At 40.8% G+C, this 27,184-nt stretch overlaps 3 protein-coding genes and 1 non-coding gene across 4 annotated transcripts; 1 reads left to right on the top strand and 3 right to left on the bottom strand.

Annotated features, from left to right (window-relative positions):
• Positions 1 to 234: 234 nt before the first annotated feature.
• On the bottom strand, positions 235 to 307 carry TRNAV-CAC (transfer RNA valine (anticodon CAC)). The gene has a single exon. It is a non-coding gene; the product is annotated as a tRNA-Val (tRNA).
• A 5,112-nt stretch (positions 308 to 5,419) lies between these two features.
• Positions 5,420 to 13,069, bottom strand: LOC111264320 (glyoxalase domain-containing protein 4). Its single transcript, XM_022840116.2, has 7 exons — positions 12,952 to 13,069; positions 8,236 to 8,340; positions 7,781 to 7,841; positions 7,342 to 7,494; positions 7,039 to 7,159; positions 6,557 to 6,767; positions 5,420 to 6,067 (listed from the first exon to the last, which is right to left on the bottom strand). Exons 2-7 carry the CDS (start codon positions 8,327 to 8,329, stop codon positions 5,811 to 5,813), a joined length of 897 nt encoding a protein of 298 aa, XP_022695851.1. The 5' UTR covers positions 8,330 to 8,340; positions 12,952 to 13,069; the 3' UTR covers positions 5,420 to 5,810.
• Positions 10,994 to 13,040, bottom strand: LOC147752966 (GDP-D-glucose phosphorylase 1). The gene is made up of 2 exons (XM_022840115.2): positions 12,952 to 13,040; positions 10,994 to 12,086 (listed from the first exon to the last, which is right to left on the bottom strand). The coding sequence occupies exon 2, from the start codon at positions 12,082 to 12,084 to the stop codon at positions 11,098 to 11,100; it is 987 nt and encodes a 328-aa protein (XP_022695850.1). The 5' UTR covers positions 12,085 to 12,086; positions 12,952 to 13,040; the 3' UTR covers positions 10,994 to 11,097.
• Positions 13,070 to 14,063: 994 nt separating the features above from the next.
• On the top strand, positions 14,064 to 25,380 carry hppy (MAP4K3-like protein hppy). Its single transcript, XM_022840113.2, has 3 exons — positions 14,064 to 14,501; positions 19,733 to 22,134; positions 22,323 to 25,380. The coding sequence occupies exons 2-3, from the start codon at positions 19,890 to 19,892 to the stop codon at positions 22,550 to 22,552; spliced, it is 2,475 nt and encodes an 824-aa protein (XP_022695848.1). The 5' UTR covers positions 14,064 to 14,501; positions 19,733 to 19,889; the 3' UTR covers positions 22,553 to 25,380.
• The last annotated feature ends 1,804 nt before the right edge of the window (positions 25,381 to 27,184 follow it).

The following is a 27,184-nucleotide window of genomic DNA, read 5'->3' as shown; positions in this document are numbered from 1 at the left end:
AAGCTTTCAAGAAGGCTCAATATTCCGCTGTTCCAGTGAGAGGCCAGTCGCATTGAGTGCCACGTTATTGCATATCCGATCTTTGCATGATACAATTGAAGATTACAACCGTTTTGTGTCGCATTGGATATTAAGCCGACGTCTAACCTATAAATATCTGTAACAAAAACTTGCTGCTGCGTACTATAATACATGAGAAGCTTCATTCAACGTATACAGTTTTTAAAAAAACATTGTTTCCGCCCGGGATCGAACCGAGGACCTTGCGCGTGTGAGGCGCATGTGATAACCACTACACCACGGAAACCGATGCAGCAACCACCCAGATTTTTGCGCCTCCTTCGAGAAATTCGAGAATCGTTATTACACTAAGTAATCTCATTAGTTAATACTTTGTATGACACAAATGCGCTGTTTTGATAAAAAGCACCTGGCTTGTCTCGTAAACACATTTAATATAGCTTAGTTAGCCGATAAATAATTATTTAGTTAGCTAAATAAAAACTAAATAATGAACATTAACTTGTAATTAGTCTAAATGGATGCCAATTTTTTTATTGACAGAGATCAAAGTGCACTCTTCCTTCTGCCCAAACGCGACCTGTTCGTGGTGACGGATATTTCACTAAACGAAGCAGGTATTTGATGATAATCCTCAGCTGTCTTTTATTTCTGTAGTCTTTTCGCGGCTTCCATCGCTCAGAGGCGTGGGGCTTTATACGCTGCAAAGGATACTGGAAACAAATTCTACACTACGTTAGGCACTCGGTGTTTACTATAAAAAAAAAAACATGAGAAATTTTTTAACGATCTAATTACATCTTTGACCAGACCAGTCGCTTATTAAATGCATGACACGAGAGAGCTTTTGCAAAACAGCAGAGGGAAAGACGAAATATAATTTTCCTTTGAGATATGGTAGACTCTCAGAAATGAACTCGAAAGTTCACATTATTTCTCAGATGGCTTGTAGGTTACTTAGAATAGACTTGCGGAGCTCTCGCCGTCAAACGTGTCTTCTTTATTAGGGCCTGTCATTAGGCTCATTAGGGCTAGAACTTATCTAACTCTTGGCAAATCTAGCTTTCCTACAAATTTTTAATTACTAAGGATCATTAATTAAACGACGGGGACAGTGCTACTGCATTTTGACAACGATAGCCATGATGCACGTGGTGAAGTCCTATGCATTCAAAAATACCCGCTTTTGAATGGATTTATCCATTCTTCATATATCTACATGGACCATAATCATAATTTTAAACGGATGTATAAAGGCATGCGTAATAAAAATCAGCAGGTAACTTAAACTTGACCCACAAAATAGCAGCCGTTATTGAAGTTCCGTAGGAATGATTTACATGCTACTTGGGGACGACCTTCCATCTTCTTTGAAACGTGTCTTGTAATATTAGCTTTGGTTCACATGAGTCGACTAGACATACTATGTATGCCCTTTCCGAATCGTGTATTCGATGCAGTGCTTTACATATACTCCACTAGCCAGGGTTAAACCAGTTAATAGAATAACAAACTGAAACCAGAAATCCCTCAGTTGAAGGCGGTAGTCAACGTCAAGCGATAACGTATCGTGTACATTCGATTGCCTTTGACTCTTCCGGGTTTGAGCTGATGCATTGAAGGCTTTCCAGTCTGTCTGGACCTCAAAATAGTGCGCCTCAAACAAGCCAGCTATGGCCCGGTTTAGACGATGCTTCCAAGGAAATCCTGGTGTGATCGCGTACGAACTCATTATTGATTTGATCTCTTCCTTACCCCTGTCCAGAGCTAGATTAAACGCGCAATTGTCACAATCCGCCAGCAGACTCAGTATGTTGCATCCTGCCAACATTTTGGCAAGGCATAAGTCTTCGCTGGCTACCCGTACGACTCGATTATCCTTTTGAAGATTGCTAACAGCGCGAAACACGCTGCTTGCCCCTTCGTTAACCATATCTGATGTGAAGTCCGTGTCGAGAAAGCATACGACTGTGTGTGGCTTAGCCAAGGCTCGAGTGAAGTCTTCGACAGTTTCGAGCGTTGCCGACACGGGAACGTTACAATACGATGTTAACATCTGCTGAAAGATGCTGTATATGACAAATATGGCTACTACTGTAGAAACATGGATGAAACGGTTCCCTGCAAAAATTGTGTTCGGCTTTTGTAGAAACATCCCAATAGTCACTGTGAAGGCATCCGAAAAAGTTCGCGAAATACTGTTTACACCGACGCAGGCCATGAAGCTAAAACCAATCATTAGCCAGCATGGAGCGGTGAATATCTGAAACAGGCCGACAGAACCCGTCCGATACCGTTTATTACGACAACTGTAGAAAACGAGTTTTGACCACCATATTGTTTTGAGATAGTCAATCTCCGTCAGACGATCGACGTGCCTGGCAAAAAGTCGCATACCAATATCGGTGCGTCTCGTTCGGAGTAGTTTGAACGCCAGTGCATTCTTTTTAGTCTGAATCATTGATCCGCCACTCACATCCACCTTGACAACTCGGCTGGCGTTTACCAACGCGGCAAATACTCGGATGAGTCTATCACCATCGCGATGTTCAAAACAGTATTCTCGACATACGTGAATTAGCTGACTGATACGAAAATGAAAAGTCTCAGGCTGCGGGTCCATTAGTTGAATCGTCTGATGAGCACACGTTCTCCAGTCTACCGGAACACTGATGTCAGCCGGTTGTTCGATATACATAATACAGCGATAGAAAGGATCACGACTGAACAGCTTCGAATTTTTTTGTTCCTCAAAAATATCGTCCGGTATAGAGTCGCGAAGGAAAAGCCAGCGTGTCAAAGGCATTCTGTGGGCATTTCTCTGAAACGATGCGAACTCCTCTGGAGACATCCGTAACACAAGCACAAGTAGCTGCCGACCATCGGATACAGCTCTTTCTGCCAATGCCATTGTGTTTACCACATTACTGTACAATAATATAGAATTCCGTTGTGTAGCATGGTAGCATTCTGGCGTCCGCAAAACTAATTCCAGTGAGGAAATATTTGTCGTCGCTAGTTCCTCGCCTTCATAGAGCGGGAAAGGTTGTAATATCCGCTCGCTGTCAAAATGCACCAAACGCCAGCTAGTGGCATTGACTATAGCAAAAAATGCCCGACATAGCGCAGAAGGGCCGCTATCCATTGCCAATGCGGCTGCCGCACTACTCGAAGATATTGGAAATTAAAATACAAAGCAGTAATTTTTTTTATCTCAGTAGCAAGACTCTGTAACTTCTAGGCGAAACCATCGTCGTTGGCCGCGCCTCGTCTCTCGTAGCTCGAGTAGCGGAATAGGAGATCATATAACTATATCGGTAATTTTAGGTTTTCTTGGGTAACGATACGGTACAGATTTAGATCAATAACTCCCTTGCAAATAAACGTTGAAGCCCATCATTAACATTCGTATAGCGTTCGTCGATAGTTTGCAGCTTGAAAGCAGAGGCGTCATGCTCTTTCTTCTGCATGGTCATCTCATATATTGAGCTTAATTACAACGTCAGGTCCCGTAGACTGAGGCGTACCCGCAGGCCTTGTATCGAGGCCCAATCGGCAAAGGTTTCGTAATATTCGATAGTTTCAATCCTTCTGGTTCGCTTTTTAATTCGATAGTTTTATATCTCCTTTTGTTGAGATACAGGAACGGGAGCCAAAGGCGTATTGTTAAATGGCAATGTAATTACATGACTGTATAGAGTGCTACTTCGAAAAATGCTATCGAAGCCTCCACCACGCCATATTGGCTCTAAACCTGACTGGAGAAAAAATCGGCTCTAATCTATAGATTCAAAACGTCCGGAACTGCAATTAATGAGCACGTAACTTTAGTCAGGAATCACGGCCTCGAATTTGTATGCTTAGCCTATCATGAAAAGCCTTTCTGTTACAGCAATACAATTGTATGGAGTTCACAATGAGTACAACGGTAGTAGACAAAAAGATTAGGAACTGCGTACTCGATGCTGTTCGTTAAAAAAGTAAAGCACACATATACCTCATGTCGGTATAATCAAAGTGTACGCATTTGGGTTTTTGCCTATCCGGTTTCGGGGATTACCGGACTGAAAAGCTCATGGTTCCAAAAATATCAGAAGCGACTGTTACCGCTCGTCATGATACTTGTTCGATAGCTAACTTACTAGGCCATGTATACAAGCCAAGTTCGATATTCACACTGTTGTAAAACACAAAATAATACCAGATGATAATAAACAAATTTCTTCGATTAACAGCAGGCCAACGGAAGGGTTGACGCCCGTATAGATTTTGGACCAGCCTCCAAAATATTCGACATGCCTTTTAATGATTATTGCGCACACTGTAGTTCGAAAGCTCGGAACGGTTCCGTACAGGGGTACGGTGTGTAATATAGAACAAACATTGTAGAGCAAAAAAAATATGTAAGGACACGCTCCCGCTAAATTAGTCCGAAGCTCCGTTTAAATCAGACATACATTTCAGCATAGCGTGGCATCGGTTTCCTATGAACTGTTATCCATTACTTATTTCGTTCGGTGAAAATCTTACTGAGCACCCCCCAGATTCTGCACGTTGCATCCAGAGACAGAGGAACAGAATATCTCCGACGCTTTCATAGGAATTTAATCGAACGCTTGGTCTCGACTTGAAATTTGTGGTAAATATTGATGGACAACAGCCACGCCCTAATTAAAAGTAAAATTAGCTCGCTTTGGACAGCTGTTCTTTGAGTTCGCAAATATTTAGTATACTCCTAAAGCGTACCACCTCGGCAAATATTTTAGAACTTGCAGCCTAACGAGCTTGTTGTATTCTATTAGCTTTGAGGCAATATCTACTCTGAGCTTTCAGTTTATTTGGCAGTGGTTTACTGGAGGAGCTTGAAATTACGTCTCGATGTTTCACCATATAAAAATGTGTTGAAATATGTTAAAAAATATTCATCTATTGTGTAACTTAAAGCATGTATATCACTAGAAATTCGAGCTAGAGGAAAGAGCTACCTGCATGTCAAGCATATGCTCAAATACACATATGTAAAAGCTTGCATTATGCATGGGCGGGCACACTTGTATAAGCATTGCATTGAGCACTTCGATTTATTACTTCATATTTTCGAGTAATAATACGAAGTTCCTGCTTCTTCTGTTTCTTTATACTTAAAAAAATTCAAGTGAAAACTACAGATGTTCGACACTGGGTAGAATAGCATATCTTTACTGTGCTATAATAGAGTGCGAAACTAGAAAAAGGTACTTTATACTTTTAATATACTATCAATAGCATGCTCAGCTCGCAGTTCTGCCCAGGCCGGCTTATGTGTAGATTGTTATGCCCTAGAAAAACATAGCACTTGATTTACTTAATATTTCGTCGAAAAACCAGTTTTCTTACACTAACAAATAACACACACAGATTTTGGTCCGTTCAACTGTTGCAGCTTTATAATGTTCCGTCTTCGCTGTTGTCCGTTATCGTGATTTGAAGGCAGTTTTTGCCGTCGTTTAGAAGGTATATCCATAATAGAACCTGTTTGATAGTTACAGGTAACCAGCTTATTTCCTCTTTATTTACACCAAGTATTCTTGTGAATATATTTGCTATAAACGAAGTCCAAAAAACATCGTCGAACCTTCACTATTTTTGTCTCGACGATCGATGTTTATGATCGACTATGAATATATGTGCATACGATATTAAATTAGTTTCAGCTGCTTCCTTTTTGAAATTTGATGGGGAATGTTTATTACGTACGCATTAGCAGATAATTTGCTTTTATGGATAAACCTTCAATTTCTAAGAGATATCTAAAAGTGCCGATCCCTTCTTTGGACTTTTTCAACGTACGCATCATATTCTTTCATCTTTTCTTGGAGAACTTGACTCGCTTCCGGATCCTCCTTAGATAGCTCATGAAATCCCTCATCGCCAACGAAACATATCTCATGTCCATCTGGGTCTCCCAAAATGACGACTTCGACAGATGCCTTACCGGGCGTTTCTAAGGATACCAGTGGAGTAATTACGGTGCCTATGTCAGCATTTTTCACCTGGGCTTCGATTTCTACAAAAGAAGTAAAACAGCAGGCCACGGTACACAATTTAGAAAAGCGTGCTTGTTTTTTTTACTTTTCGTTGAGTAAACATTGTTTTAGACGTAACAGCTAAAGCCACAAAAGAACTTAAAGGTAAAAAGATACTATTGTCCCTTCGGAAACACGGGCAACGTTTCTCGGGTTGATGAAATGGGAGGATTGCGCTCTGGTCGTTACGATGTTTGAAAGAGAGAAGAACATGTTTTATCGGGTTCGTCAAAGCAAAGAAACATATAATGAATAGTTTCGAAAGATAAGTTCTTTTAAACAAATCTAAATACAAAAACACCTCCCACATATGGACTAAATCGCTATATGAATGTACTTTTTTAAATAGACCCACAAATGGTCTACCGCTATGAACCTGACATCGGCTTCGCTACTAAGAGGTCTAGTTAGGACTTTAAAAATAAGTAAACGATTGTTGTAAATCTCAAAAATATACACCTAACTCGCACCTGGTAGTTGGTTTCGGGGGCATGCGAACGCCACACGTCCATAGGCTTCACCCCTATCAATCGGCTCAAAGATCTTCTCGAAACGGAGCGACGTTTTAGATTTGTCGTATGCGACTTCAAGGAAATCGTCGCCGCTTTCCACCACCTCGCACCCCAGCATAGTCACCCAAAAGCGACGTGTTTTTTCCACATTTGTACAGCTGTAAATAACCTGTCGAAGATAAAGGCGCATGTCTCAGTAATATCATTACTGATTTTTTTTTACATTCGTATAGACGACGCTGATACATACGAATGCAGCTGTTGATATAGGCCTTTACCACGATTAGGTGAGGTGGACATAATATCTAAGAAAAAATATTGCTAAAGAGAACAAAGCTAAACCTGTCTTTTACGAAGATCAAACGTGATAGAATTTCATGCTTTGGCCGAAAATAGTATACACATACAATCAACTTAATTCAATCCTTTAGAGAACTTACTTGTCTCACGGGATCCTTCCTTTCGGAACTGTCTTCTTCAACGTAAAATTTGAATCCGCCTGGAGCTTCAACATATGATTTGTCATTCTCCTGTTGAACTGTCCACCTATTTTCTTGAGCACTACAAAAGCAAAACATTTGACTTAGGGCCTGCATGCGGTTTAAACATAGCTAAAATGGAAGACCGTTATTAACGGCGTTACACTTAATACTCATGCCGATCGATCCCACCTATATCGCCAAAGGGCTAACTATGAAAAGAATATGAATTTTCTGCTAATTTATGAGAAGGTCGCAACCGACCGTTTTAGAACGTTGCTCATTTGAATGACGATCCCCTTGAACTCGTTGCCTTTCTTATATTTGTCCACACCGTAATTGTATATAAGCTCCATAGCGAAATGGTCATCTTCAGAACCATAACCGACCATCGTCTTGCTCCAGAACCCATCGTATCTGCAAACCACGATTCAGGTTGAATAAGATTCTTTCCAATACAATGAACTCGAAATGTCAATGATATCGCCGACAAGAAAAATTTGATTTAATTCATTGATAAGTGAAAGTGGCTATGCGTTCGCAAATGTAGAGCTTGCAGTTATGTCCAATGAATATCCGATCAAGCCTATTAAATACGAGAGCAGACAGTTCTGAGAATACAGAATTTTTGAAGCAATTGTCAGATTCAGTACTGAAAGAACCTCAGAGGTCTAATTCTGAAGGGGTGAACGTGACAACAAACCTTCCGTTGCATGCTGCAAGGCAACCCTTCTCGAATTCTTCATGACGAAGCACCCGCATCACTGAAAATGTATCGAACCACATGCGCATTAAGAAGGAAGTTGTTCTCCTTGAGTTAGCAAACTCGAAATTAAATGTTAGCTAATAATTACGTACATTTATTTGTAGCGAATGCGATCGCATATCCGTGACCATTCTTCAAGAGGGGACCAAATGGTATTTTATACTTTATACTGCCTTGGCCACAAAATACTAGGCATCAACTTCTGCTTCAATAAACAATTCTGAGCAACTGACGGCAACAAACAAAGTAAAAAACAAACAAAAATAGAGGTTTACCTTAGCAAAAGAAAGAAAACACGGAATGCATCTTAGTTTCTGTATTGTCTTATTTCTCACATTTGTAATAGCCCATAGATAGTTGAGACAGCTTGCAAATATAACCCAAACACTTACAAAGAACGTCAGTGTAAAATCTCATGGTCAAGGAACGATCCGGAATCTTAAACACATAGTGAAGTGCTCTTCGGAGATGGGCATTTGAAGCCATGGTAATAATTACTGCAAACAAATTGAAAACAGAGCATTACGGATAAGTTTCAACGAAACAACATGTGTACATAATCACTCGAATAATCAAAGTTCAGTCGTCCTACAAGATAAAATCAGTTCCATTTATCTTCACTCTAACACTATAATATATAGAAAACTTAAGTTATCGAACAGTAACTTATCGTTTCTAAACCGAAATGAAAGTAATTTTGTTCACACCTTTAATCATATTACTAGTTGAATGCCTGTGTGTGTCATTTTGATCTTCCGCCATTTTGGTGGTAATAGCAAAATCCAGTCAATTTCTGTAGAACTCCTTTGGTTTTCAAGTGAAAAACCGTGACAAGTCATCTTTACATCCAAACTAAATTGACCCTGTTAGGCGAATTCTGCAGAAACCGAAACAGAGGATCTTTTAACAGTGTGAGAGGTCCATACGACGGACGCATTAAAATCCCCCGTTAAAGCTGTTTGAGTAGCTAAAGACGTATGTGATTTGGTATAGTGACGGTGAAAGACGATATTTTTTCTATTCACTAGGGCTCGTCGATTTTCCCAATAGCGCGTCGCGGTCCAAATCAGTCGTTTTGTCGAAAGGCAAACAGCAACTCATTATGCATAGTTTTTTCAAGCATCACCAAATACATGGCGTCACTTATTCTCATGTCGGGCTAGGCTTTGCCACATACTGTGGAACCCATGTATTTGTACAAAATGTTGTATTCGATCCTTTTTTTTTTCATGATTCGTGATCAACCACTTACAAATATCTCGATTTTCCTTGCTAAATTCTGTGAAGCTTCGTAGATGGAAAGATAATCTCGCGCTAATTCATGGGTCAACCGTCGAGCTTCCTTTTCCGCCATTTCTGTTTGAGTGCTTTAGAACTGTCCGCTAGAAGGCGCTTCGTTCGTGGACGATATCATGGCTACTCACAATGAGTTCGTCAACTATTTTCGTGATTGTCTGTCCATTATGAGGGGCATCTTATACAGGGAAGTTTGCAAAAATCACCGAATCACTACTGGATTATGTCCTCCTTGGTATAGACAGCACAAGTATTTTACGGGTCTAAGTAACATCGCTGCATATATCGTATTAAAATTGTATATACAGCTGATTTTTGCAGTACTAATCGTGGAGACGAGTTCTGTCTTAAGGTTGAGTAAAAGCGTCCCGCCAATTGTAGCATATTTACTAACGTTAAATTGTGGCTGTTAAATCTCATAGTATCATCAACTTTGTTTAATTGATTCCCATAAAAAACTGGAACATGGAAGCTCATGCAGTTGACCGTGTAAAGTGTCACGGTGCACCTGCGTAAAATGTGAACTTACAACTGCCCACTATGTGCAATTATGGCGATAACATGTAAGATTTCATTTGAGTGTAGGTTCATTGCTCCGAACAATCTTTCTCGAAAATTGTGCATCCCGTTCCCATTTTTCCATGTACCACTCGAAAGATGATTGCTTTCAGTCCGGGCCATTTTCATTGACAGTTTAATTGACTGTTTAAATGTGACTTTTTTCGCTCTAAACGTCTTCAAATGCGGTGAACAGTCGATCTGCTGATGCGAAGCTTATGGTTTGATTGCTGTTTGAAGTTCGTTAGTATTCTTGGTCTTCTGGTATGTTCTTCAATGATTCCTTCCGTTTCAAACTCACTTCTTATCTGATTAATTGTAAGTCGCATAAATAAATCTGCCTGAAGCATCGTTCTATATTGTCTCGGCTCTTCTGCTACTTTTCCATACTTCCAATAGCATTTTGAAATAAATGTTTTCTGCTTAAAACTTAATCTTTTTTTTAAATATTTTTAATTAATTACGCCCCGAAAGAAACGAATAATCTGAATATCGTAATTCACTAAGCATTACATATTGTTTTTGAGACACACGGTTTGATATTTCTTCCGTTAAAATTCGGCCATGCTCATGCGACAAGATGTCCTTATCCCGCGGCAAGTATCCTCTAGCGCTGTTCTTCATAGATTTTTCCGTGATGTCCTCGTGTATTTATCCGGCGGACTTCCCAAGCTGACTAACGCGCAGCACAATAGCCAGTCTTCAATACGATCGGGGAGAAAATAATGCCAAAAGCCAGATTAACATACTTCTACTCTATATTCCCTATTATCATGCTTTATAAAGCTGAACATAAGCTCGGAAAGAACGGGAAGTCTGGCTTTCAACTAAACATTCGAATGCAGCAGATGGCTTTAAATTTTCTTAGATACAAATCCTCAGAGATTCATGAATGCTAGCTGCTGCTGCCGCCTCTAGACAACTTAATTAGAATCTATGTATTACAGGCCAATATCGATCCTGAAGGTAAGGCAACCGCATATCTTCATACATACTGCTGGCCCTAGAGTAAGTTCTTCTAATCGAATATCTATTTTCACGTATTTTAGAATAATTCGATCTAAATATTGGGCCAGAGATGCAGCTGGGCCTGGTGACCTCCTTCATTCCAATAGATTATACATTGCGAATACCTACGAGACATACCTCAATTGCACTATGTAAATACTTCGCTTACACGTTACCACCCCACACTCACTACTATTGTTTCGTATGCCTAATTTTAGTATAATTCAGTACATGATAAAAACAACGCAATCTTTACAAGTTACAGTAAAAATAAATGAAAACAGTAAGTTGTTTTTCATATATTTTATTTTCTTTCAAGCATATATAATATACAAAACGCAATCTATTTCCTTGAAAATCATTCTTTTCATCTATTTATCGAAATACAGGAATTAACTAAGAACGTTGTTGTCTTTAAGTAGCGCCATCATCTTGCGATACTCTTCGTCACAATTGACCCTTAGCTCTTTGCTAACCGTTTCCTCTGTGAGTTCATTATAGACGCCCATGTCGTTTACGGGAATATGTCCTGCTAACTCACAAAGAGCAACATTAAATCCGCAGTTCTGTTTGCTTTTGACGCCAAAATAAGGTCTTCGAGCCCACAGGTAGATTCGGATAACTTCGTATGTCGTCGGCTTACAAAAATAGCTAATCTCGGGTGATGAACCTCGTGTCGTGAAGACGTTGTAAGCAATGTTATTTTCATTAAGTAAACTAACAACGCGAAATAATGTATTCAGGGGGCTGCGGTCTCCCGCATTGACTGAAAAGACTAGCCCCCTGGCGGGGTAATCGACCAAAGTGAATACACCTGGGGCACTGAGTTTTTCTACAGGAGCGATTTCGAGAACCATCCGAACCTGAAGATAATAGACGTGTAAATGTTGGTGATTGACAGAGGCAAATCCTCCCAGGGAATTGAAGCCGCCGCGTAGGTCTGGCGAAGCTGAGCGAAACATTATGTCTAGGGTTAAATTCAATCCGGCAGGGGTGAGAATTTGTGGTAAACACTCCTTTACTGATGGTATTGCCAAACAGTGGCATTTTTCCAGAGGAGACACGTTAATTGCGATGAGATCATCGTCCCGACGGAATAGCACTTCTCTCTCGTCGATCTTCGTAAAGTTAAACTTTTTTTCATCAAATGGCTGTTGTGTACAGTGAATGTCTTCTGGTTTGCGTCGTTTTTCTGAACGTTTAGTGTTTAGTTGAACAACGAACCCGTAGCGACCTTCTAGAATGCGAGTTTTTACTTCATCAAGATGGTACCAAAGGGGAGCCGCGTGCCACCTCCTATCTAATTCCTCGTCAAATTCCGAGCTTTTTGGGGTTACTATCGATACCGTATGATAGAGTTCGGATGGAAGCGACTTCATGCCTGCAATGGATATTACCGATCGGTCCAATCAAGATATTTTTACTCTAGTTTTTTCGACTTTTAGCATAATTTACGAGTGTTCACATACAAAATGCATGAACATGGCTCATAGCTTAAAACGATATTTTGCATTCGATAGAACTTTTTACCCACTGCAGGCATGAGTGAGTGAAAGAGATCCTTTATATAGTAAAAAATTAGGTTTTGTCAAACAAAACAATTTCTGTCGAAAACGACGTATTTGATTTTTTTTTTTAATTACAATAATTACTCTTGACACTTGGCTGATTTATCTCAGGTAAGCTAAGCTAAGAGAATTTACTGGCAACATCGCCTCAATTATTCATCGTGCAGCATAGCCTATAGTTATACCTAAAGGTCAAACATTGAGCTCTCATCATGCTGTGCCCTTTCTACCGCACTACTTTACTAAATAGTGATGTAAATGAACTAAAATCGCGAAAACAACAGTGCTCTCAATCACTGTAATTAACCACAGCAGTTAGGTAATATAATTAGTGAAACAAATGATCGCTGAATTTAAACGGTACGTTCGCACAATGCACTCGCGAGTCTCGTAGTTATGTTCTGTTTTGTCAAACTTGATTTCAAGTAATTACTAGAATAAGCTTGTTTTATATTGAATCTATAGTGAATAGATTCCCTATTTTTAATTGACTGGAATTACAGCAACGTACTTAAGTCATGCAATTAGCACGCAAGTCAATCCTGCGCAGACAGCCACAGCCGTCGCTCTAACCTAATTGAAACCCACAGCTGGTGGCTGGTAACAAACTCGAATGATGATATCTGTTTGCCACAGGAATAGAGATTCTTGCAGGGTATTTAATGAGCGTAAACTTACTTTTCCACAGTGTCCAGTCGAAGTGTTGTCTAATCTCACATTTAATATTCTCTCAAATGGAACTGTTCGACGGGTATTCGATGGTAGCAAAAAAAAAGAGAATGAAGTAAACAGAAATGTAGAAGCACCCTTTTTAGCGGGCGGTCCACAGTTCTGGGAAAGGGCGAAACGATGCAAAACTCCGGTCGCACAAAGCGCGGCACAATTCAAGTGCGACTTTAATTAATTTCGTTATAAAAAACATTTGTAAATGCTGCCAGTTAAGCAAACAATTTCTAATATAATAGTTAGCGGTAAGAAGCTATTTATCTATAAAGTGTGCAAGAAAAACATTCCAAGCATTGAACAGCTACGAAGTTGGTCGTAAGTCTTTATCGGTAGATTTAATTAGCTGTCCTTGCAAAATATACACAAGCGTGAAAAACCTGAGCGCGATTTTTTTACGCTAATGAAATTATTAAAAAAATAAATACCCTTCACTCCCCGGTCGTGCTGTCAAGCGTTAATCATCTCGTGGAAATCGATATGACAAATTCCATAATTCTTATATCAGACTACCATTGCTTGTACGTAATCAAAGATGATTAAAATGAAGATTCTGAGTCGAAATTTCGAAATTAACCATCGTTGTGTATAGATACATTAACTATAGCATAATGGAGCAATTAGCGGCCATTCGATTGCGCGGTTTCATTCTACAAACCAAGCTATACATTTTTAACATTTTCCCGACAATTAAGACGATCACCTGAGCAGACAATGACTTTTCCATTGACCGAACAGCTATCCGGGTGGAATAGTTGCATCGGTGTCAGTTCAGCGGGTCCATGCTTAGCAGTGATGGCGGTGGCGCCAATTTCGTCCGCTTCTTCTTCCCCGGGTTACGTTGCTATAAGCCTCTTCTCACACTGTGTCTTGTCCCTCGCCGCCGCCGCCGTTGCGTACCGAGTTGCGCTACTGATGCTGCCGTCGTCTGAGTTAAGTATCCTCACTACTGCTCTCTCTCTCTCTCTGTGCCATCTCCTTGTTACTCTCCCCCGTCCTTTTTCCTCTATGCAGGATATGATGTTAATATTGTTGTTTTTGTTGAATAACGGTTATTATTATTAGTAGCGCTGTTTCGCTACGATTGCTACAGTTACTGGTTGAAAGTTCCTGGAAAATAACGGAATAGACAATTACGTATGCAGTGCGTCCCCAACAAAGTATTTTACTTTGTTGGAGATGAACTGAACTGTTCGCGTTGCGACGGCGCCCGCTGCTGGTGTTTGCGCTGTTGTAGCCAGCGAAGGTCGACACCGGCTGGTGACTATGGCTGTGTCTGACTATGACGGTGTTTACGAGAGTGTAGTGTGATTCGGCAACGGTCTAGGGACGATATCGCTGTGTTTGTTACCTCAGTCGTGATGTACTGCGTTAGTGGTCGGTGAAGACGACGGCGAGAAGATAGCTTTGTCGTCTTTTGTCTCTCGGCAGGTCAGCTATCTGAATAAAATGTTTGTGCGGTGGTAAAGCTTTACGCCGCCCGGACCGTGTCCACGAACGTTAAGGTACGCCCACGCCAGGTCGATGTCGATCTGTCGAAATTGTTTTAGCTCAGCTGAGTCGATTTATGAGTGCAGTTGTTTGCACTGTCCGTCAACTCTGCTCTGATCTCGTATCGGTGCAACGATAGTAGGGAGGGGGGTATAGTGGTCAAAATAAAAACCCCCAAGTCATTTGAACTGGGAGAAGCATTAGAAGGGATATATGTACCAACAGATTCTGCAATGTGTTCAGTCGCTAAAGTGGCCGTGTATCGTCACCTGTCCAATGTTACTGCCGCTATCGCTGGTCACGCTCGTGCCAACAATAACAACCACCACTATTAATCCTTATAGGTATGAAATTGTCCATGATTGATAGGCTACAGGGCCTTAGCTTCAGATAGCCACATGATAAATATTGATGCGTCTATATGCAAGTAAGTTTATTATAGATACACATCAAAACAAGCGAACGGCTAAATACCGACGCATCTGTGTGCGCCGATCTTTCCACTTGCTCAAGTTATACCATGTTATTACCAATATTATGTCCATAGTCGCTCTAGTAATTTAGTGATGGTGGGATTTCATATTTAATTGCACCTGTGGCTAGAACGCGTTTTAGACCGGAATGAATTATTAATTCAACGATCAACAAAAGTCGAGGACAACAACCATTCTGCTAGTCCATATCCGTGCTGTAGTGATGTTGCTACGCGAGGATTTGTTGAAACTGAGGAGCGGAATTTACAAATATTGCTTATAAAGCCGCGTGACGCATAAATCGCTCATGAACTGTCGAGTTATTACGGTGCGCCGGCTATGAGAGCAAGTACTTATTTTTCCATCTCCCGCCCCTACGTTTTCGCGGGTTGTGGGGTTGTTGAAGCTCTCGAATAAATTGAAAAGGATTGCGTACGCAACAACGGCGATACTACTACGACAGCAATACGGTCAAACATCCACAAAAGCGTATCACCGCTGAACGTCGATCCTATTCAATATTATGGTCTGATGTTAGCGTTTCTTGTCGCGTATCTATAGGCAGCACGAGGAAATATACACGGCACCACATTGTGAAAGAAACCCCAAGCTGCATGCGATCACCTCCAGGCGCAAGTGTATGTCACAACAGTTTGCTCGTGGAGCGCCCCAGCCAGTCCAAAACTTTTATATTTCAATTTCGTCACACAACTTTTTTCGTATCACGTCTCCCTCACGTACCCCTCATCGTTATGAGGTTACTTTGTTTTCACTTTATGACCCGGCGGCGCTCCTTAGAGGAGAAGCCATACAGAGATACTGCTTCTGTCAAGCGACATCTGAATACTCCAGAACCGAAAAATGCTGTCAAGTCCCTAAGCGTGATATGAGGGCGAATCCTAAAACATCTGGTCTACTCTCAGTGGGGAAAATGCCACGTATGAAGTAGATCTCAAAATCATATGCTCTTTCTAGATTACAATCTGTGATGCTTTCACCTCACATCGAGCGCCTACAATATATCGTTATTATACGCCCTTTCGGGTGTCAGCCGTGATGCGTAAAGGTCGAAAATTGTTTACACACTATGCTTTATCATCACATAAATGTCTTTCCCAAAGTAAAGCAGAAGTGGTCATTGAAGATGAAGTTGTGCCATCGACAGGTAACAGAAGGCACTTCGAAAATGCGTAGTATCACCCCGATTGATTATAGCGTCACGGAACTGTTCAAGTGCTCTATTAGGTTGTCGCCATTTTTTGACTGACAGCTCTTACACTAGCGTCAAAATGTATTAGTAAACTACGCAATTTCTATTTATAGACTACAAGCCAAAGGAAGAGCTCAGTACTTGGTGTGTCATTGAGAATAATTATTATCTAAAGCAAGACGCTCCTTCAGTTACGCAGGTAACTAGCAAAGGGCCTATGAGGTTCACTTTATCTCTGTATCCGCAACGTCTAGGGTGAATGAAATCTAGATCTACAAAACATCATACAGATGGCCTGCTCGACTGGTTCAATTTAGGCTATAAATGGGTTTTTACAAATGGTCCAGTTGGCGTCATACGATGATCATGAGATTCATAGTGTTTTCTTCACAATGGAAAAAATTCCTTCGATAGCGACCAGCGTTGGACAAAGCGAGGGCTAAATCATTGGCGGACTATAACTTTGCCGGAATAAACGTACTGCTATATTATTAAACCGTATCCTAAAGCTTAAACTGGCAGCAAATGACGCGCATCGATATAAAGCGCTGTTCTAGAACTAGCGTCATTGAATTGATCTAAATGGCTCCAACAAAATACGTGATTTTGTAATAAATCTGAGCACAGAGTTTATTTTTGTCGGGCATAAAGTACCCTCCTTTCATTGTTTAACTTATGTTACTAGGATGCATTTGAAATACTGATAGCAAAATAGTCTAGAAATTAGTTGTGTGTATACGAATGACACGTTTATTCACGTCTACGCTGTTCTACTGCCATCTGTACGATAGGGCATCTGGAGTTCAGTTGTATCGCTCAGCCTTTCGACGACAATGGTTAACCAATAGTTTTCCGATAACAATTCTCTATCCAGCGTTCCATGGCACAGGCTACTTTTGAGAAGTCCAATTGAAACAGTCAATCACGAAAACAAATGCGTGAAGTGTGTTCGCTAGGTTTTTTTTTGTTTCGTCAGCGAACATAGCAAACGGATGGGTGATTCTAACCGTACAGACAGTGGAACCGAGGTCATTGTTGTGTGGGTACGGCTCACAGATTCGCGCAATACTACCTATAATGATGCGCTACTATATAGGTCTCAACAAGCGGAACATGTCATTGCCTTTTAAAATTAATTGATTGCGTAATAAAGTGGCGGCCCAATTTTGGAACCCACAACTTCGAATATATCTGCTCTCCTACTCAGAACAGCTGTTCGAGAGCAATGTCTTGAATATGTTGATTTTAAGCCCAAGCGGTAACGGGCAGCTGTGGGCCGTAACCGTAGAGCCAACTACTATACGTTCCAGTGTCAAAACGGGAATAGCACCAGCAGCTGGAGATATAGCATCAAGTACTTAGGAGTTATAACACATTCAGAGGCAACTGATTACAAGGGCGTCATATTGAAGCATCCAATTATCACGAATGTCGCATCGGTTTTAACGATTCGATAGTTATACTTAAGTAGTGACCGATTGGCTTGTTTCTTTATTCTCAGCTCAAATGTAAGAGTATGTATCATGTGTACATAATGGTGTGCTATTTGAAACTACGACGAAATTCTTGCTGACCTGTTATTGGTTGAACAGTAATAGGAACGTACGTGTCATCCATCTCGAAATAGACTAACGTTTCAAGGTACTGTTTTCAATAGTGTCGGTGCCCTGCTGATAGCGGTAACGAACGCACGACGCAGCAGAACGCAATCCGCATCGTCTTATGAGGTCTTGAGGCGCGAAAAACTTTGACAGCTTTGTCGGGATTGGCTGGAGAAGCCGGCTGGTTTGATGTCGGGTCTATTACGATCTAATATTTTAGTCAAGCCACCATGGCGAATCTGAACAGCCGGAGACACGGACATGCGCTTCTTTGTACGTGTGCGTATCTGACTGAATCTATTTTGCGTCCCACACGATATGGAACGACAGGGCAGCTCATATCAATCAAACCAGTACAATTCACAATAGCATCCTCTCTTGCAGTAAAAATAATTTATTATTAACACAATTGTTGTTTTCGTTATTTTGCATGTTCTTCATAAGGTAGCTAGCTCATTGATCGTACGAAATCTGTCTTGGTAAGATGTACAGGGGGTTTGCGTGCAATCGCCATATTCTAAATGTCACAGACCTATCGGGGGACCCGGGCACCAATAGTTAGTGCAAGTTTTCATTCGTGCCGCGTTAGTTTGCAAAGAAAATCCTAAATTTGAAAAAAAAAAAAAAAAAAAAAAAAATTGTTTGTAGATGCTGATTGTCTTAGTCGCCACTTGAAATCGACTGGGATGCAAATCACTATGATTTAAGAGTCATAGGGTATCTGATTTGAATGCTATCTATCGAACTAGAAATTGGAAAAAGTAGCGATATGGCGAGAACTGTCTATTGTTGTATCAACCTATCCACGAGTCTATGGAGTATCCTCAACGCATACACGCGCCATCTGTTTACTTGCTCCCTAACAATGAATATAGGTACAATGGTACGGCTCCTAATCTGGTATGCGTTTTACTGCCATAGATGATACCTAACTTGTTGACTGAAAAATAAGCACAACTCAGTGTATAAGAAATACGTTCTAAGGATATGATTTATGCGTGTGCACTGCCTGCCCATAGTAAACTTCGTTTATTTACATTTGTCATTTTGAATTAGGCCTCAATTTCCAATGGCGAGTTTCGTTGCAGGTGTTCTGATAACTTAATGTTTGCATTTTTTTTTTTACCGAAGCTCAACTGATTCGTATTTGCGAGCCAGTTTTTCCAATACTATGTATTACAGATTGAATGAGGTAAAAAAATGCGTGCTCGTGTTAAAATACTATTCACAAGGTGGAAAATGGTTTTTGGTGTCCCGGTCAGAGTGCGACCAACCTGGGCGTACTCAAATGGGCACATACAGCTTCCTCGCGGAATTAGTGTATCTGTGACACTCATGATACACTTCATATGAAAAACATGTACATTGATTAGTACTTGGCTCATCTCGAAAAACTGGAAACAAGGTTATAGTTTAACTATATGCATTCGAACCGTTACTTTGTTTTTCAGTATGGCGTAGGGAGTTCCTCGCGACAAAAAGCTGAGCTACGTTCGTAGATGTTGATCTTTTCTGATAACAGTCCTGTTAAAACCGTCTTGCGGTACATACGCATAAATGTCCTAAAATTGAACTGTCAATTTTATTAAACCTGCGTGCTCTTTAACAGAACAATTCTTGTTAGGGTACCCTTTGTCGCATGTCCATGTTAGAGACTGAACAGGCGAGAAAGCTTACGAAAACACTAGACCTGAAACATCCTCTTCTTCACAAGTGTCTCTTATATACGGCATATAAGGTTTCTAAACAATATGTACTGAAAAATAGAACGTAGAAGGCAAACTTGAGAAGACAAAAAATGACGCATGTTACAAAATAATTAGTGCTCGTTGTAACTTTAAAAAGTAATGTGTCAAAAATGTCTATGGTTTGGTCTATCAAAAAGGTCCACCTTTATTCAGGAATCAGAAAACGATTTTAATAAGCTCCGTTGTTTTTACTGTTCTTTGATTTGGCTACAGATGGCAAATAGGAACGTCGAATCTACTAGGCTTGGGACGTGCCTCTAAGGATGGCCGTATCGACGAGTGGAATTGCCTATATTGCTACAAATTACGCAAATAGTGGGATTCATAACGGGCCGGGGACGGGCTTGGGTTTAACTTTCAGAGTGAGACGATGGCGTTGCCATCGGGCTCCTCGAGTCACGCTGATATATCTCGGCGAAACCCTCACGATGAGTACCAACTCATACAGAGGGTCGGAAGCGGGACGTATGGAGATGTTTTCAAGGCCAAACGCTTGTCTACGAACGAAATGGCAGCCATTAAGGTGATCAAGGTCGAGCCCGGAGATGATTTCGCTATTATCCAGCAGGAAATTGTCATGATGCAGGACTGCCTACATCCAAACATCGTGGCCTATTTCGGCAGCTACTTACGGCGGGATAAACTGTGGATTTGCATGGAGTATTGCGGGGGAGGATCGTTACAGGACATTTATCACATTACAGGGCCGCTGAAAGAAAATCAAATTGCGTACGTGTGCCGTGAAACACTTCGCGGTCTATACTACCTTCACAGTCTAAACATGATGCACCGAGATGTAAAGGGAGCCAATATTCTCTTAACAGAAGATGGCGGGGTAAAGTTAGCAGATTTTGGAGTTTCTGCGAAAATCACGTCAACGATAGCTAAGCGAAAATCTTTTATCGGAACCCCATATTGGATGGCACCGGAAGTTGCTGCCGTAGAACGGAAAGGAGGGTATAATCAACAATGTGACATTTGGGCCGTTGGCATTACAGCCATTGAACTGGCCGAGCTACAGCCGCCCATGTTTGATCTGCATCCAATGAGGGCTTTGTTCCTCATGTCCAAGTCCAATTTTAAACCGCCAACGCTCAAAGACAAAGACCACTGGTCGACGGATTTCCACGGGTTTGTTAAGTTGGCCTTGACTAAGAATCCTAAGAAGCGTCCAACAGCTGATCGCATGCTTCTTCATCCGTTTTTGATAGGAGAGTTGAGCAAAGAAGTTATCATTAATCTCATCGAGAGGGTCCGAAACCCGTCGGCGACCGAGTATCAACACGACGAGGAAGAAGACGAAATGGTTAATAATGTCCCGCAGAAGATTGTCTCCTCAAGGGGCCGGGAGGACCAAAAGATGCCCGTGGCCTCGCCGGAGACTCCAACATCGCCAGAGGAATCTTTTCTGATTCGTGATGTGGAGAAGAGTCTCCTTGAAGTCGTCGAAGAGGAACTACAACAACGAGCAACGCTTCCAATGGGAGAGAGCTTAATGGGAAACCCACAGTGGGCGCAGCACAAAGAAGCGGTGCCGCCTGTTCCGACGACGTCACCACCTAGAAGTGATGATGAAACGCATGCAGAGAGCGAAGGTCCAGAACCTCCGCCTCGGTTACGAAGAAAGAAAACTGACGCAGAGAAGAGTTCACCGCAAGGCGGCGGCGCCAATGAAACTGTGAACCGAATAAGCACTAATGGCCTACCACCTACGCCGAAAGTTCACATGGGAGCCTGCCTCTCAAAAATCTTCAACGAGTGCCCGCTTAAGGTTTACTCAGCGGCTAGCTGGATTCATCCAGAAACTAGGGACCAACATATTATACTCGGATGCGAAGAGGGTATATATACATTGAACTTAAACGAGTTAGCGGACGCTTGTCTCGATCAGATCTTTAATCGAAGAACAATATGGCTTTTTGTCATCAGCGACGTACTAATGTCGCTGTCAGGTAAGAATACCCAATTGTATCGCCACGACTTGATCGCGCTACATAACCGGAAAAGTCAGACAGCGTTCTCGTTAAATCGGATACCCGAGCGTTTTGTCCCTCGAAGGTATACAACGAGTACCAAGGTGCAGGACACCAAAGGCTGCATTAAATGCTGTGTTGGCCGAAACCCGTATAACGGCTTCAAGTACTTGTGCGGAGTGCTTCAGCACGGGGTGTTTCTTATGCAATGGTACAACCCATTGGCGAAGTTCATGCATGTGAAACAAGTTGATCTAGCTCTACCACACCGTATTCGTTTTTGTGAGATGATCGTGTCACCAGACGCCGAGTATCCAATTATCTGCATTGGTGCCCATGCGACATCGAACCCAAATCAGCTGAAGTTAGAGATGATTGATCTAAACCTAATCGATTCGATCGGAGGATCACCGGATGATGAAGACGGCGACACGATGATCCCGGCCAAAGGAAATGCGTTAAACGCGTTACAGTTACAGCAGGACGAACTTTTAGTATGTATGGAACGAGAGGTAAAAATTATCAACTTGGGAGGCCGTGTCAAGCTTAACCAGCCCATGAGACCAGCCAATTTTGAATTCGACTTCAACCTTGAGCAGATTGTCTGCCTGTCAGATTCTGTGTTAGCCTTCCACAGTCATGGTAAGATAAGCCTTTCTATAGTTACAATACTATGTAATAATAATACATAGTACTTCGTTTGTTTTAAAAGGGTACGACGTTCACGAATAAACATAACCAAACTACATTTAACAATGTAAATGACAACTCTAACATTATTACTAGCACTTACGTTTTTATCTCTGGGATTTTTCGCTCAACTATTGCAGGGATGCAGGGCAAAAGCCTGTTAACTGGTGACGTCGTCCAAGAGATCGACGACCCCACTCGTATCATGCGCGTGCTCACAGCAGACAACAGCAAATACCTGGGTTTCACAGCCGCTGACCCGGGCTGCGAGATTGGGGAACGCGTTATCGTTGTCGAAAGCCGCGCGGTAGAGAAGCCGAGTGGACCGTCAAACCTTTATATCCTCGCGGGGCACGAGAGCAGCTACTAGAAGTCCAACGAGGCTTAACTACACCCTCAAAATCAGCCATGTCGACTGATTCATCCTAAAGTTGTCCCCTTTCCGCACCTGATTACATTCCTCCCATAAATAAATAGAGCAAAAAACAAAAGGAAGAAGAAAAAGAAAAGCATATAAAACCATTTTTATATGGAACATAGGCTACACATCCTAAAAATAAAACAACCATCTATTTGCATATCTACTTGTTGATGGAGACTTTACCTGCTTGGTGAAGTGGGGTCAAAGCCACTATATCTGGGTTCAGACCAGATATAAAAATCAGATAGGGTCGCTAGCACAACAAAATCGCGCTAGCCTTATGTCTATACACATTACTACAGTGTAAAATTTTCGTGTGTTGGGTACTGACTAATGTCTTTCTATTTTGCACATTTACAAAGAAACACGAAATTCGAAGTTTCGTTTGAAATTCAAATGTATTTCCACCACTCGAATGGGGTCCATATAGTGAAAGTAGATGTGGCTGTCGACATCTTCCTGTAGTTCCTTTATCTATAGTCACGCTTCGTGGTAAGTTCATGTTTACGCAGTTATGTCGAAACACCGTCATAACATTTGTTAACTTCACAGTGCATAGAGCAGATGCATTTCCTGAGTTTCATACTGCTACTTCCTAAAAGGTGTGCGTTGCGCCTTTCTACACTCTTAATTCTCTCAAGAAGCAGGTAGATAGGCTGGCCAAGGCCTACTATCCTACGGCAAAACGAAATGCGATTTGTAGAGAGGCCTATGGGTGGCGGTACGTTACATTCTCTATTTTTTTTTTCAATGTCATGAACGGTCCTTTGTGTGTGGATTAATCAATCGGCAAGCTCTTTCTTAATCTACCTAGCGCTTGTCAATATAGATAACTGGAGCGAGGTACATGAGAAGGGCTATTCTGGTGACGAAATAACACAGTTTCTTAGCAGATGTGACGCCTGACCCTCACGTGATTTTGTTAGATCATCGACGTCCTCAATAAGCGACTGAGTGAAAAATTACATTCTCACACAATGAACACAGAAAATTTTGGGGTATTTTCTGATGACGCAGTGCTGTACAGAAAGTGGCTTATGTATACGTGAGCGACTTTGAGGCGGAAGTTAAAAATAACAAAACAAAGAAAAGGTGAACGAAGAATTGAACGAAAAAAATACGGATGAGCAAGTATGGTAGAACAGCGAACAATGTTGTAAGATTTTGTGACGCGAGGAGAAAGTTAACTGCTATTTGTAAAAAATAAGTAAGAAAAGACGCCGTACACGGACAATCTTCAACGGCAGCAGATGAGAGGCGATATTGATAAAAAGCGGATGATGATGGATATGAATATATAATACTACGGAATGCGTCTTCCGGAAATGTACACATTTTCATCCGCCCATACTCGTTTTTGCCCCGTTGATTTGTAAATATTAGAAGAAGCACTATAAGATAAAACACACTTCAACACATCCACACAAAAAATTGTGGAATAGCATACAACAACAACGAAGAAGCGAGAAGCTGACAGTGGCAAAAAGTAAAATAGAGATGATGACAAATATATAAATGTGTATGATTATCAAAGGGGATCGGCACTGTGACGATGATGCTTGATAAGTGTAAAGGGACGCGACTTCTTTCATCGAAAATACCATACCACTGAATTTCATCATAATGATAATAACTATTATTATGACAAGGATAAATAACAGAATAATACAGGGAAGGTTTATTAAACACGATTTTTTCTTCTAGATCGAGGCAAGAACAATAGGGTAAGGCAGAAATTAAATTGAAAGAACAAAAAAATTCAAAAGGGTAGACGAACGTTAAAAAGGCGTGTGCCTTGTCGCTGTTTATGCGTCATCTTCCTACACGATACCACGGCGATATTATCCAAGACTGACCATTTGCAAATATTATATATATATATATATATATATATTTTCTATAATTCATTGATATTCTATACCAATAATATTACTTTTATAACCATCATTCTTCAAGGTGGAGTTGATAAGTCTGCGGCCTCATTCACAATCAACCCAATCAACAAGTAAGATTGTCTTCGCTGCCTTTTCGTTGGCGCCCTGCATTGAAAGAAGGTAGTTTTTTAAAGTTCTCCATTTTATTGCTGTGATTTGTACCACTACTGACCTCCGCAGTAGTCTGTGCATAACTGAGCGTGGTATGGCCTACTACAGTGAAAAAACGTCTACGTAGAATTGAAGAAATGTCAAAGTCTTGCGGGGAAAAAATAGCATATATTGAAACGGGAATTCTGTGCGTACATGTACTCAGAGTAAAACCACGTGTTGGAAAGTAGAAAAAATAGTAATTGCTAACATCAGCAGATTTCAACATAATACTAATTTAGCACGCTGCTTTTGGTTGGAAAGGTAATGCTGTAAATGTTCATGTATATGACTTGATGATTTAGTGTTTGTCGCAGTAAATCCCCAAAAAAATACCTAACAAGTGTGTAGGAATCGACCCGTGTAAGACTTTTAAAAAGACCTAGTAATCTTAATTGGCCTTTCAGCTTTCACCATACCTAATTTCCGGCCGATCATAATATTTTATGATCTGATAGTTAGCTATACGAAAATTTCCAGTTGTAGAAGATAACTGGGAGAAATATATTGAATTTATTAGTTCGTGTTTTGTTTCGCTTTTTTATTGACGTGACTGGCATCAGCCGCACACACTTTCTTGTGGACTTTGAGGGCACTAATGAAGTATCAATTGACACCAATAACCACGTGAAGAGCAATTATTAAGAACAAAGAGGATAGTAACAATAAATGTAAAAATAGTTAGCACTTGAACGCGGCTTAGTTATTAGATGGAAACGAAAATGATGATAGAAAATGTATCTATTCGTAGATAGTCAGTGTAATAGCTAAGTAAGTAATGCATCGATCACACATTGATGGAAGGAAACATATGAAGTATAGAAAGAAACTCGTCAGGCTTACAGAACACATTTTTACATGGACCAAACACCTTTTTGCCAACGCCAAATCCAATTTACGCAAACATTTTACCACAAATTTATGCCTATATATATATATATATGTATGTTGGTCACGTCATATAAGTATCGAATGTACAAATATCTCAGCGCCAATCTTGATTTTCATTTCTGGAAGGCGTACGAAATTTTATTTGTTGTATAGAACTTCGCAACTGAAAGCAAGAGTGCTCTCATTTTTTTCTAATTTGATATCATCGGGTTATTCCTGTCCAATGTCCACCATGTAACCAATGTCTTTACCGGTAAGCTTTGCCTGAAACGGCTCTATATAATGATTTAATATTCTATCAGACCGCTTCTTAATCATTATTCATATCCTTTACGAGATGTACGCCTTCGAAGTTCGAAAAACGTTTTCGTGCAAAAAAGTCTCGACGTTTTTGAAAACTGCATTTGTTAGGCGATAGACGAGGCATCGCCAAGCGAATACGCAGTGATCTTATCTGAGTGTCCAGTTATCGCGTACTTCCGTAAAGCTCACTGCTTTTTAAATAGACGTACGGAATCGTGTAGAGAGAGCATCGCACTTCAGATGGATCATCTCTCATCTCAAAGGTAATTATTTAACTACTTTTTAGTTGAATAATCCATGGCCGTGAACAGTTAGTTTTAGCTACAGAGATCGGAAGAAGTACGACAATCATCTGAGTATGTGTACAAAGCTCAAAATAACATTGAGGAACGTGCCTTGCTATAGTTTGCCCGTGCTGGCCTAAGGTGTCTTGATACTGCTCTGTATGGGAAACAATAGCTTTTTAGTGGCAAAAGTTTTGCGTTCCATTGCTGCCTAATCATTTCTGTTGCTATTTAGCGTCATAGTTATTTATGGATCGGAGATATGACTAATGTATCGAGCTAAATTATCTTTGATATGAAGAAATGTTTAATTATTTTTAATTAATTTTCTGTTCTGTTCCGGATATAACGTTTTACGGTACGCTTCAATTCCGTGTGCATTGCCTTATGCCTATAAGCGACGTATGCTATCTAGTTATACCATATCGTTGCCCATTGTTTTATATTTCTCTCATTATCGACAAACGTTCGTTGTATATCTTGCCGCTATATGACCACTGCCGATCTTTACTTCTAGCGCGGATTGAATTAGCGTTTATTTACAGTTCCTTAACAATTAATTTTTAGGCTATTTTTAACTAAATGCTGTTTTCAATTTCGGCCAGTTTTGTGTAGCCTATGACAAGAGTGATGCGAAACTATCGTCATTTTCCACCCAGTCGCGATGCGCTATCTCGTTTCCTATAATTACTTATTTACTCACTTTTTGTTTCATTACATAGCAACACTTCCCAGCTATCTCTAAGAAATATGCTGCGTTTACTTTCGATTCCAATATTATGAACGTTTAGGCGTAAGTCCTGCTTCTGATCTGTGTCCAAGATTGGCGTTTTTTTCCGATCCAATTGGAAAAAAATTACTTTCTGTGTCTGGATCCCCAGTCTCTGCAATGGTGCACTGGTAGCCCATTTGCCTACGAAAGTTAGGGACACGTCAAGTGGTCTATCTTCGGGCGTAAGCGTACTTCCTGTCAGGATTCTTTGATTGCGCATGGTTGCAAGCATCGCCTACATTCGTTT

The sequence above is a fragment of the Varroa jacobsoni genome, unplaced genomic scaffold, assembly GCF_002532875.2.
Source record: "Varroa jacobsoni isolate VJ856 unplaced genomic scaffold, vjacob_1.0 scaffold_847, whole genome shotgun sequence".
Classification (NCBI taxonomy): domain Eukaryota; kingdom Metazoa; phylum Arthropoda; class Arachnida; order Mesostigmata; family Varroidae; genus Varroa; species Varroa jacobsoni.
Note: the sequence above shows the minus strand (reverse complement) of the source record. Positions and strands in the feature narration are given on the sequence as shown.